Raw genomic sequence first — 13565 nt, forward strand, 5'->3', positions numbered from 1 at the left:
TCGAAGGAAATAACCTGCGGTTTGGCAGATAAAGGCAAGTAAGATTTACATGGGATTTAGATTTTGAGAGAAAAGAGAGGTTATTTTTCAAACCTTGACTACAGCCCTGCGGTTGACCTGCCCTATTACATCATGACCAGGTTGTTTTAGTTTAATTGTTTTATTTGTACCACGTTATCTATCTAGGTTGGAGTGTGACATCCATCCAGCGCCATGCGTTTCTTCCTGCGCCGGCGTTTCTCCCCGCTGAAGCTGGTTCTGCTGGGAGGGACTCTGTTCATGTTGGCCTTGGTGGTTCTCCAGAGGGACGTGGGCGAACAGCCCGCGCGGGACCCCTGGTTCCAGGATCTGGTGGTCAAGAAGGACCAGGTCATTGTCATGGTGCGGGACGCCGTCAACAACCTGGGCTTTCAGAATCAGATAAAGCCGCCGGTTCGGCCGTCTCCGGAGGAGAACCCAACTGAAGACAGCCAGTGCCGCTCTGGGTTCTACAGCCAGGCTGAACTGAAGCCTGCCCTGGAGAGGCCCCCACAGGACCCCCAGGGCCCTGGCGCCGACGGCAAGGCATTTAACAAGGATAATCTGACCCCAGAGGAGGAGAAGGAAAAAGAGGAGGGCATGACCAGACACTGTTTCAACCAGTTCGCCAGTGATCGCATCTCCCTGAGCCGCAGCCTTGGCGAGGACACCCGGCCTCCAGAGTAAGAGAGGACATTCTTAGAATTATCTTGACTGGTGGATAGTTGAGGCTAGCTCTGTTGCACTGTTATCTTTTTCTTTTTACTGCATTTACATACACATATGCTACAGATAATAACCAAATTCTCAGTCAAGGTTACACTTGCAGAAAGCATTTCCATCTCAATATCATGATCTGAAGTTCTGAAAATTGCCATAGAAATGGAACAGAACTTAAGTGGATTACGACAATAACAGGATCAGACATATAGATTCTTTATCAGTGGGTGTGTAGATAAAATAGGAATATAGCTGGCTACAGTATCTTACTCTGGGCTCTCCTGATCAGGATGTAAGCTTATCTGGGACATTTGATACTTACCCTACTGTTAATTTTCCTTTATCTCCCAGCTAGTGAGACGTGTCACAGTTTTAATGCCCTTGACAGTTATTTGTTTTGTGAAAAGCTCTTAGACCGCTTTTCTTTATGGGGGAATTGTTTACCACTGTATGCTTAGGGCTGTGCTTTATTTGTATAAAATTGAGAGCATGCCACCCACCATAAGCCTATAATGCAAACAATGGTTGGCTATTATACTGTACTTTAATGGTGGCTGGCTGGAAGACTTCTCCATGACTTCTACTTTCTTTTGTGTGTGTGTGTGTGTGTGTGTGTGTGTGTGTGTGTGTGTGTGTGTGTGTGTGTGTGTGTGTGTGTGTGTGTGTGTGTGTGTGTGTGTGTGTGTGTGTGTGTGTGTGTGTGTGTGTGTGTGTGTGTGTGTGTGTGTGTGTGCGCGCATCCATAAAGCATTAATGGTCTCAGATATATCCTAAAACCAAAGCCTCAATCTGCAATCTCATACAGCCAACCTCAAACTGGTTGGCTGTATGTAGAACAGCAAGAACATACGTTTTGAATGATAATACCTAAACATAATTTTACATATTGTGCTGCAGTAATTCTTTAGGAAACTAGTGTGGAGGACTTCTTTACCGTTTTACAATTTACCGTTTTACTTTAATGCCTGTGGGGTGTGTATCTGTGTGTCTTTAGAAAAAAGAACAAAGTACCAACACACTGTGTTAACAGTTAACACTTGTTTGCTGGACAACATCATCATTGATGAAGAGCCACCAGGTTCAAAACATCATCCAGTGTGCCGTATTCCCCAACCCAACACCTGCCAAGGGAATGTGTACTTTCTCCCCATAATGTGTGTGCGCGCGTATTTACTATTTTGTCATGTTTCGACTTTGCCAGGTGTGTGGAGCGCAAGTTCCGGCGCTGTCCTCCCCTACCGACCACCAGTGTCATCATTGTGTTCCACAACGAGGCCTGGTCCACCCTGCTCAGGACCGTCATAAGTGTCCTGCACACATCGCCTGCTGCCTTGCTTACAGAGATCATCCTGGTGGATGATGCTAGCGTTGCTGGTAGGACATACACACACTCATTCTTTTTAACATCTTAATTTGCGTTCACATTTAACAAGAAATTCTTGAACACAAGCATTAGTAGATGCACAAACATGTGGGTACAGGTATGGGTACAAGTATTTCAGGATACAGATCATGGGTACAGGAAGCATCGCCTCCTCCATATGGTGACTGCCAATTATCACAGACACTGAACAGAATTCTGCCCATGCTTTAGCTCTCAGCTTAGGCGTTCCTTTAATCTGCAGGCCTCTCAAAACTGATTTATGGACATTACAGAGGCTTCCAAATATGAACATAAGCAGTTTACATTTAAAGCATATTGGTAAGGAATGCCTCTTCCAGACTGTGGTCAAATGTACATGCCACTTCCAAAATGGTTACTTCTCTATGCTGTCAACATCTGGTGAATTAGCTGTAAAATCTGAAATAGCATCAGTTTCATTATTGCACATGAACATGGCAGTTGAAACACTTAGTGCTTATACATTTTGGCAGAAGATCAAACATATGAACTTGTGTCCTTAACTAATAGCTCAACAATTCTGTTGTGCCTAGCAATGTACATTCCTGTATATGCTGTACAATGACTTTACATAGCAGCCATTCAGAATATGTGTCCGAGTTTCAGTAACTCAATTGTGGTCATGGTGCAGACAAAGAGGAGGAAACAAGAACAATATTTCTTTCACTTGTTTCTTTCGCCGTGTTGGCTTTGTCAGGTGCTACAGTATATAGATAGTACCTGACAAAGTAATTCAAACGCATTGGAGCGTGAGGTCCCTTCCTGAGAGAAGCAGTGTGAGGTTTTTGTCTTATACATATCTTGCCTACCAGCACCTCCACCAAGAGAGGAATTTCAAAATTGTCCCACCAAAATACATTTTATTACAATTCTTTCAAATCGATTAAATTGATTAGTTCAATTAACTTTTGCACCCTTACAGAAAATGTCATGACATTCCAACCAGCAGTGTTGGATAGACAGATCATCATCACCATCCTTAGAACTCTAAATACTGTATATATGTATTTTTTATATTTATTTCCCAAATCGTTCCCAATTCAAGCACACACATAAAATACATACGGTACTTTATAAACCCATTCATTCACAAGATACAGCAGTTATGACCCTTTGACACCCATTCCTCTGCCACAATCCACACATACAGTAATAACACCCACGCAGGATACACACAGGATGTGTGCAAGAATAACCTGAAACTTGTTACACGTCGTCTTCATTTTACTTAGGTTAGTGTTCACCATATACTATGTCAACACAATGTTGTTTTACAGTAGTGTATATAAAATTCTGAGCAAGTTACAAAGCACTGGAATTCCGAATGGAAACAAAAGCATTTTAAAGCAGTTATTGTTTAGCTATATGTAATATTACAGTTTAACAGATCTACAGATCTACTGTGAATGATTAATCAGAACTATTGTGTCAAAATAGAGGTGCATACTATATCCCAGTGACTTCTACACCCTGGCTTACATCAACTGTAATTCATTTAAATTGGTGAGTGTTCAAGAGATGAGGCAAAGCAGTAGCAGAATGTTATCAGACAAGTTATTCATTAATGATCAAACTTTCGAACCAATAGGTGTGGTCATTGTTCCGGGTTCTTAAGTTTTAGTTGTAGCACCAGTGTTAGGTGTACATTTTGATGTATTTTTAGTCATAACCTTTTGAATTGAATTCCATTTTGTTTTAGTCATATTTTAGCCTTCTGAAATGTTTAGGGTTTGTTTTTTTTCAGTGGAAAAAGGTAGTCCACGAACATTTTTGTCATAGATAGTCTACGACATGTATCTTCAACAGGGGGTCCGGGACCCCTAGGGAGTCCTCAGAGTTACTACAGGGGGTCCTCCAAATCTTTGAGTGATAGAAAGTTTTTTTTTCTCCTATTTTATATTAACCACATGAACCCTAGTGTCCATATTCTTAGAACTTTAGCCAAAAATAGCAGATCTACAAGCTAGCAACGCCTCGCGCTGCGAGGTGTTGTGAGCTTGTAGATGTTGATGTTTGGCAAAGAGCTTTGGTGTAGAGGAGAACATTTGCAGACTAAGTACATAGTGAAAGGTCAGGTTTATTAAGGAATTTATGAAAAGGTTGTGGGGGTCCCTGCTTCATCTCTCTCAACTAAGGGGTCCTTGGCCTGAAAACATTGAAGACCCCTGGTCTACGAAATGAACACTGTTTTGCTCGGCTCATATTCTCTTATTTTCCTCCACGCTAATGATGCTCCTTTCCCCTGCAGAGCACCTGAAGGTCCAACTGGAGGAGTTCCTTCGTCAGTATAAGATCGTACGTGTGGTGAGGCAGGCGGAGAGGAAGGGCCTCATTACAGCCAGGCTGCTGGGGGCCAGCGTGGCTCAGGGGGAAATCCTTACCTTCCTGGATGCTCACTGTAAGGAAACCATACAGTATACTTTATACTCTGTACACACACACAAACACACACACACACACACACACACACACACACACACACACACACACACCAATATTGTGTGTGTAGATCAAGGGTCTTCGACAGGGGGTCCTCAGAGTTACTACAGAGGGTCCTCCAAATCTTTGAGTGATAGAAAGGTTTTTTTCTCCTTTTGAACCACTTGAATCCTAATGTCCATATTCGGAGAACTTTAGCCAAAAATAGCCGATCTACAAGCTCACAACACCTCGTGCTGTGAGGCGTTGTGAGACGGTTCAAGTGGTTAAATATCCGAAAAAACAAATTTACATGAATCCAAAATACACTGATGATTGTGCTGTCAAACGATGAAACTATATGGAATCTATGAAAAGGTTGTTGCTGCTTCATCTCTCTCTCAACTAAGGGGTCCTTGGCCTGAAAACGTTGAAGACCCCTTTTGTAGACCTATGGTTAGAAAGTGGGAAAACAATGTATTTAGTTTCCCTGCTCTTCTATTGAGACATTTAGATCTTGTCAAAGGTCTTGTCTCACCCAGACACAGGATCTGACACGAAATCTGACCTGATGGTCAAGATTCAATTTATCCCCTTGAGCAAGCAGGCCGGCTCTATTAGCTCGATGATAAAAGATGCAGCGCTTGTGCTGGAAAACCAGGTTCAAATCCGGGGTAGAAGAGAAAAGTGACTGCTTTAAGTTTTACAGATACTGTACGAAAACAGCATATATAATATTGTCCCTCATTTTTAAGACATTTTAGTCTCGCCTCGTCTCCAATTCCAAAAAGCCTGTCTGCGCAGACATATTCTATGACCTTCTCTACTAGTCTCGCATCCTTCTAGATAACGATAACGGTGTGTGTGTGTGTGTGTGTGTGTGTGTGTGTGTGTGTGTGTGTGTGTGTGTGTGTGTGTGTGTGTGTGTGTGTGTGTGTGTGTGTGTGTGTGTGTGTGTGTGTGTGTGTGTGTGTGTGTGTGTGTGTGTGTGTGTGTGTGTGTGTGTGTGTGTGTGTAAAGAGATGCCTGGCACCACACTGACTGGAAGCTGCCCTAAGTATTCTGACAAGGGTATTAAACTAGTATTCATAAAATGAGGTGGCATGTAACGCATATTGTTGGCCTTGCACCAAAGGCAAGCGGTGAAATGGGTCCGCTGTAGTTGATATGTAGTCAGGGTTAGAAGATATGAAGTCATGTACTGTATGTTCCTCTACCCCTCCCCAGGTGAGTGTTTCCATGGCTGGCTGGAGCCCCTGCTGGCTCGTATCGTGGAAGAGCCCACTGCAGTGGTCAGTCCAGAGATCACCACTATCGACCTCAACAACTTTCAGTTCAACAAGCCCTCGGCCAACGGCCATGCCTTCAACCGTGGCAACTTTGACTGGAGTCTGACCTTTGGGTGGGAGGCGATCCCTGATGATGCCAAGAAGAAGCGCAAGGATGAAACCTACCCTGTCAAGTAAGTTAAGAAGGAGGTTCATCATTGTGGAGTTCTGAAACATGACGGTTTTCGGTGCACAGACCACATGCGCACAATTTTTGTTGAACTCGTGACCTGTGCCTGATGTCGTTAGCCCTCGTTAAAATGATCTTTTACTAAATCTGATGATTTTATTGTCTGATGCTTTTATCTTCTCAGAACACCTGCCTTCGCCGGTGGTCTCTTTTCCATCTCCAAGAAGTATTTTGAACACATTGGAACCTATGACGACAAGATGGAGATCTGGGGAGGAGAGAATGTGGAGATGTCATTTAGGGTCAGTCTCACTTTCTGCACTCTCATGGTCAAGATTCTATTTAGTGTCAGATTAATCAATATTGCTAGGAATGTGCCTATGGATCCATAAAAACCTTACGCTGAAACACATGCCTGTGTAAAAGAAATGTCATAATATCAGTCTTAGTCCAGTATCTGCCTTAAAGTCCTGTTTGCAATTTGGTGTTAGGGGAGTTTCTCACCTGAACTGAGTCAGTGGGTCCCTAGACATTAAGAATCACAGAGGTGCTCGTCCGCCATAGTGCCAGGAATGGCGCAATGGCCAAATCAAATATGGCTGCCATCGGCTATGATGAAAATCCAACTTTTCTGTTTCTGGGTGTATATGCACATGTAATACCTCTATTTGGACTAATTGTGGTGTGGGGAATTCATTTCTGATATTGTTTTGACCATTTTGGGCGATTTGGACCTCAAAAGGTCATGGTCAAGGTCATTTTGCTATTCCGAAGACCGTGGGCCATAACTTGGCCATTGTTAGGAGTAAAAACAGGTGCAGTAGGTCTAAATCAACTAATGCTGACATGTATAATTCATTTCTGACATTGTTTTGACCATTAAGGATCATCTTGTCTTTGAAATATCAATGTCAGTGCCATTTTTCAAAAACGATTTTGTTCATTACTTGCACTTTTATAGTATTTTGTGTAAGTTTGTTACTATTTTATAGTAAGTTTGTTTTGTTTATAACAAAAGACATACTAGTGAGAAATACAACAAGTAAGCATCCACATTTAACTTTAAATTGGGGTTTAAAATGGGTGTTTAAATGAGCAAATAAGACTATTTACGAATAAAAGTGACAAATAAAATTACACAACAAAATCACACACACAATTAAATAACAATTTCCCTCAAAGTGCACCATATTGGGATTGTGTGCATGCAAGTTAGTATGAGGTGTTTTTACAGGATTGATTTGGCATTGTTCCATGGCAAAATATGATGCACAGAACTCCATCAGTGTCGAGTGTCTTGCTTCAGACATGGCAGGAGTGTACTAAAGTCAAAGTGCTCCTTCCATCCATCAGAGCTTGACATTGACTTTTTGAGGCAGTTGTCCTTTGGACAAGTATATTTCCCATTCACTTGTCCGGAGACAAAAGTCACTTGTCCGGATAAAAATTTCATACATTGAAATAATAACAAAAGGACGGCTAATGACCCCCCTTGCTCCCTCCACTCCATAGTATGGGCACTTGTCCCGGACAACAGGACAAGCCTTTATGTCATGCCCTGTTCCATGTTCCATTGGTTCTAGTCTTTCCTCAGGTTCCTTGGCTGTTCAAGCAGGTGGCAAGAAATGCGCTAGAAAGGTGCCTTGTTGGTCTCAGCAGTTGTACTTCTCTGCTACCAATACTGTGTCTTGTTCTGTCAAGGTCTTTGCCTCTCCAAAGTTTGTTAGACATTGTACTCGGTCAGAAGCCATAACTACATGTTTAATCCTCACCTGGCCCATGCAGTCATCTCCTGTCTCCAAGGCATATGTGCCTTGATCACTGTCTTGGCTAGTGGTGCTCCAAGATGAGACTGCTTGATGCAGTGCAAGTGAGTCTCACCAGTGCCATACTGCTGCCAGATCTCCTTCATCCCCAGTGCTTGGAAATATGGGGTGTAGTATAGCAGTAATGTGAAGGAGACAACAACTCTCTGGGGTCCGCTCATAGTTCCGACATCCCATTATTCTGACCATTAGGTTAGTGAAGGTTAGGGATAGGCTTAGTTATAATGGAGGCTGTACATGCACCAGGTGTCAGCCTCCTTAATCCTATTCAAGATGTCTGGGATCTCTTCTCCACTAGCGACATCATCAACAGAGACAACAGAGCTGATAATGGTAAATGGACTGCATTTACAGTATATAGCGCTCTTCTCCAAAGCGCTGTACAATGTATTTCACATTCACCCATTAACACACACATTCACACATACATTCACACCAAGAAACCATGCAAGGTGCTCATCGGGAGCAGTTAGGGGTTCAGTGTCTTGCTTAAGCACACTTCGACAAATAAGCAGGAGGAGACATAAATCGACCCTGGAACCTTCAGATTCCAAGGCAGCCGTTCTTCCTACATCGCCACAAGCTTGAATGGCCACCATATTCCGAACACACAGCTGGAGAGCTGTTTGTTCACCTCAGACACCCAGAATGTGTAAAGTTGATGAGGGATGGGTGCGTCTATCGACTCTGTTATCTCTGATGATGATGAGTGGCTCCCTGCAAAAGGGGCTGGAGGTGAAGAGATCCCAAAGATTGAACTAGATTGAGGAGGCTGTCACCAAGCTGCTGGTACATGTGGAGTCAACTGGCCCTATTATAACTAAACCTACCCATAACCCTAACCTAATGGAGGGAATAATGGGTCGCCAGGATTATGAGTGGACCCCAGAGAGTTGTCGTAGTGATACTTCCAAGCACTGGGGATTAAGTAGATCTGGTAGCAGTATGGCACTAGGTGTGCAGCGGCACATGCTTCTACAGCATCAAGCAGTCTCTCATCTTGGAGCACCACTAGCCAAGACAGTGATCAGGGGACATATGCCTTGGAAACTGGACATGACTGCATGGGCCAGGTGGGGACTAAGCATGCAGCTATGGCTTCTGACCGAATACAATATCTAACAAACTTTGGAGAGGCAAAGACCTTGACAGAACAAGACAGCATTGGTAGCAGAGAATTACAACTGCTGCCTGAGACCAACAAGGCACCTTTCTAGTGCATGTCTTGCCACCTGCTTGCAACAGCCAAGGAACCTGAGGAAAGACTAGAACCAATGGAACATGGACGGATGCAAGGAACACTTCGACTCTCGAGGATATGGCTGCCTTGCTGAATACATCCTGTAAAAACACATCATACTAACTTGGATGCACACAATCCCAATATGGTGCACTTTGGAAATTGTTATTTAATTTTGTGTGTGCTTTTGTTGTGTGATTTTATTTGTCACTTTTATTCGTAAATAGTCTTATTTGCTCATTTAAACACCCATTTAAAACCCCCCTTTAAAGTTAAATGTGGATGTTTACTTGTTGTATTTCCCACTAGTATGTCTTTTGTTATAAACAAAACAAACTTACTATAAAATAGTAACAAACTTACAAAAAATACTATAAAAGTGCAAGTAATGAACAAAATCGTTTTTAGAAAATGGCATTGACATTGATATTTCAAAGACAAGATGATCCTTAATGGTCAAAACAATGTCAGAAATGAATTATACATGTCAGCATTAGTTGATTTAGACCTACTGCACCTGTTTTTACTCCTAACAATGGCCAAGTTATGGCCCACGGTCTTCGGAATAGCAAAATGACCTTGACCATGACCTTTTGAGGTCCAAATCGCCCAAAATGGTCAAAACAATATCAGAAATGAATTCCCCACACCACAATTAGTCCAAATAGAGGTATTACATGTGCATATACACGCAGAAACAGAAAAGTTGGATTTTCATCATAGCCGATGGCAGCCATATTTGATTTGGCCATTGCGCCATTCCTGGCACTATGGCGGACGAGCACCTCTGTGATTTTTCATGTCTAGGGACCCACTGACTCAGTTCAGGTGAGAAACTCCCCTAACACCAAATTGCAAACAGGACTTTAAGCCAGATACTGTATTATCTGTGAAATAGGAAACTATGGCATCAGAGATTAATAGAAATACTGTAAATTAATGATAATAATTAGTGCCTATCTCATCCTCAGGTGTGGCAGTGTGGGGGTCAGTTAGAAATACTTCCTTGTTCTGTGGTGGGTCACGTCTTCCGTACCAAGAGCCCCCACACCTTCCCCAAGGGCACAGAGGTCATCACCCGCAACCAGGTGCGGCTGGCTGAGGTCTGGATGGATGACTATAAGAATATCTTCTACCGCCGCAACCAGAATGCTGCAAAGATGGCCAGTGAGGTCAGTAAAGAACAACAAACTTAAAAGATTACACTACCGTACTTAGTGAAATATGCTCTCCAGCACCCCCATTTGGTTTGTTTTGGTTAATATTATTTGTTTTGGTCAATAGTGTAGGCTTTATGTTTTATGTCTGCTGTTAGGTATGCAATGTTTAATGTTTTTTTTTTTTTATATATATTTTAATCCTAAATAGAAATTCAAGATTTGTGCTCAGTTGAGCACAAATCTCCTGCAGGTGACATGCCCCTGCCTCCCATCATTGTGTCTGTGGCGCATGTGATCACATTGTTTTGGCATTGTGCACATATATGAAAAGCCACAGGGCAATGGGGAAAGGCCTTTGATAAAGTATGCTGTTTGTTAATGCCTTGTATCAATTATCTTTGTACAGGGCCGGATGGTACAGGGAGTCAGGGACTACTAACATAGAATGCTAGTTGTCACATAGCCCTTTAGTTTTAGTTTGTACAATTGAGGAGATTTTAATTTATTTTACAAGTAATACACCAGGCAGCAAAGGTTTCATGGCAGCGTTTTATTTAGTAGTTTGTCCAGAATTACAAGTCCAGTTTCTTGAGAGCTCAAAGTACTTTCTTTTGGGTGTTACAGAAAAAGTATGGTGACATCTCCGAACGTCTGCAACTGAGAGAGAAGTTACAGTGTAAAAACTTCACCTGGTTTCTCAACACAATTTACCCAGAGGCCTTTGTTCCAGACCTGTCTCCTACCCAATTTGGAGCCGTAAGACCTCCTTTTCCCTTTTCACCATTTCCTTAATCTGTATTCAGTTTTTCCTTATGGTACTTGTATGCAGCTATGTCATTATGTTTTTTTGTGAATGCACAGATTAAGAACGCAGGATCTCAAACCTGTTTGGATGTGGGCGAGAACAACCAGGGAGGCAAACCATTGATCATGTACCAGTGTCACAACATGGGAGGAAACCAGGTACAGTCACATAGTGTCAAACCCTTCTTCTATGTGAATGTTTCTTGATTTAAAATGTTTATTAGCCAAACTCCCCAGCTCCACCTGCTTAGATCCGCTTGACACAAACACAGCAGTGAACCATAAAAGCAGATCTAGTCTGCCCAAATCTATTGCTATACCTTAACCATCAATCAAGCTAATCGAGGCACAACAGGAGAAATCAGTCATCTCCACAAACATTCAGGGAGAGCCACTGCCCGAACAGAAGGGAACCATCTGCTCTCCTGTGTGAAATGTGTTGGTAGCTACAGGGTCTTGAGCTCTATTACCACATGGCATGCAGCATATGTGATCCTGTATGGCTGGGCTACTGGTGAAATAAAAGGAACTTTGTTATCTTGAAACCTGGCTGTCGTCTGTCCATCGACGAGCCTGTCACAATATCAGTACATCCGCCGCCCCCTGAGTATGAAGTTAAAGCAAAATGAACGAGTGACTATGGTCAATTGAATATCCTCTTCAATAATTGTGTCTGATTAGTATTTTGTCTCTTCCAGTACTTTGAATACACATCTCACAAAGAGCTGCGTCACAACATTGGAAAGCAGTTGTGTCTCCATGCGGCGCCCCCGCCGGAGCAAGTGAAGATTGAGGTCTGCCAGCTGAAGGGAAAGGGTACCAGTTTGTCACCACAACAGGAGTGGCTTTTTACTGAGGTATGGAGTGCTGGGGATGTCACTGATTAATGCAATATCTCTGCTTATGGATTTTTTATTTATTTGTGATTTCTAAAACATCCATTATTGATTAGGTCTGCATAACTGATATGTAGCTTCAGGCAGTTTATACTCAATGATGTTACACACATGCACATTACTATGTGGGTGTATACAATGTTATGCTTGAACTTCATACACTGACGTGTCAATCAGCGGGTTATTTAAGCTTGCCTAAGTCTGCATTCATTCTGCGTGTGTTCCTCGGTTGTTATGCGCTGTTCGCTCCCATTGGCACCCAGATGACACATGATTCATTGTGCAGCGCTGGTACTTATTCTGTTTCTCTGCTCTGGCCCTGTAGGAGCAGCTTCTGAAGAACCCCAGCAGCGGAAAATGTTTAGCGCTAAAAGGAGGGCAGGTTCAGATGGACGACTGTAATCCTGCAGACATACACCAGCACTGGTCCTTCAGCTGATCAGCCAGTGTGCCCACCAGGGACCAACAACTCCCTGCGTTCCTCTCCTCAGACACAGTGGTCTAAGAAATGAGCTCTGCCTTCAGCCGAAAGGACTGCATGATGTGGAGCTTAGGACTCTGGGTGGACCTGTGTGAACAGATGAGGATCTGAACCCATCTGTGCAAAGCAGCGCAGGGTAACCTGTGACTGGTTTTTAAACTATTTATGACAGAATCTCAGGAAAGACTGTGGAAACGTTGCGGGTTCTTCCTGTTGACTATGTGAACTTGACAGCCAGAACTGGCTGGCATAGACAACTGGGACATGTTCGGAGCTGCTAAGTACAGTATGATCACAAAGCTGTGCCTTTCATGTGCAACAAGTGGCTGTAAGACTGTAAAAAATGTATAGTGACATTGCAAATGTGAATGTATTGCCAAAGGGAGATGGGTCAATTTTAAATTAAAAAGAAAGAAAAGCGATGCACTGTTACTGAAGTGATATGATCATTGTATAAAAGTAGTACCTTTTTTTAGGTATTAACAAGAAAAGTAATTTGGATGTCAGTGTTGGTTGCTATTCATCAGTAATGGTTATGGTAGTGAAGCGTGTCAAATGGTGTCTCAATAATTAATGCCGTATTATGTAAAGTATGTCTACCAATAGCATTTCCTCAAGGATGTGAGTCCGTCCGCACTTAAAGGGATATTTAACTTTCAAACATGTTTGGGGTCATTTTAATCTATTCAAGCTTTTGGAAGTACAGTTGCTTGATCCATTATTTAGATATTTGATATTCTTTTTATTGGACACGCCCCCTTCCTATAATACAAACCCATTGTAACTCCTTTTTAACCATGGTAGATTCATCAAAAAGGGACAAATCTCCTAGTCGGTACAAAACCGTCTGGAGATGACGCGCTCTCTGCGAGAGTAATAAAGTCTTTTTGTTGACTGGGTGCAGATTCTGGTAAGTATCAGGAAAAAAGGGAATATCCGCACTCTAGTTTCTTTCTTGTAGATTTATTAATTCATTTCACAACAGCAGTCTCACCCATATAGACGGACCGGTTGTGGCCTTTGGCCTTCTTCAGCGTCTCGAGACACTTCAATTAATTCTACCAGGGTTTGTTAAAATGGGTCTTATAGGTCTTATAAGGGGCGTGTCCAATACAATCCATATCAAATATCTAAATATTGAA

At 42.5% G+C, this 13565-nt stretch overlaps 1 protein-coding gene across 1 annotated transcript; it reads left to right on the forward strand.

The window, feature by feature from the left end:
* Positions 1-213: 213 nt before the first annotated feature.
* On the forward strand, positions 214-12381 carry galnt6 (UDP-N-acetyl-alpha-D-galactosamine:polypeptide N-acetylgalactosaminyltransferase 6 (GalNAc-T6); the record flags this gene model as incomplete). Its single annotated transcript, XM_080733616.1, has 10 exons — positions 214-701; positions 1940-2112; positions 4389-4538; positions 5786-6020; positions 6201-6318; positions 10054-10254; positions 10867-10998; positions 11104-11205; positions 11745-11903; positions 12268-12381. 10 exons carry the CDS (start codon positions 214-216, stop codon positions 12379-12381), a joined length of 1872 nt encoding a protein of 623 aa, XP_080589742.1.
* Positions 12382-13565: the final 1184 nt, after the last annotated feature.

This window comes from Nannobrachium achirus (assembly GCF_963921795.1).
Source record: "Nannobrachium achirus genome assembly, chromosome: 9".
Taxonomy (NCBI): domain Eukaryota; kingdom Metazoa; phylum Chordata; class Actinopteri; order Myctophiformes; family Myctophidae; genus Nannobrachium; species Nannobrachium achirus.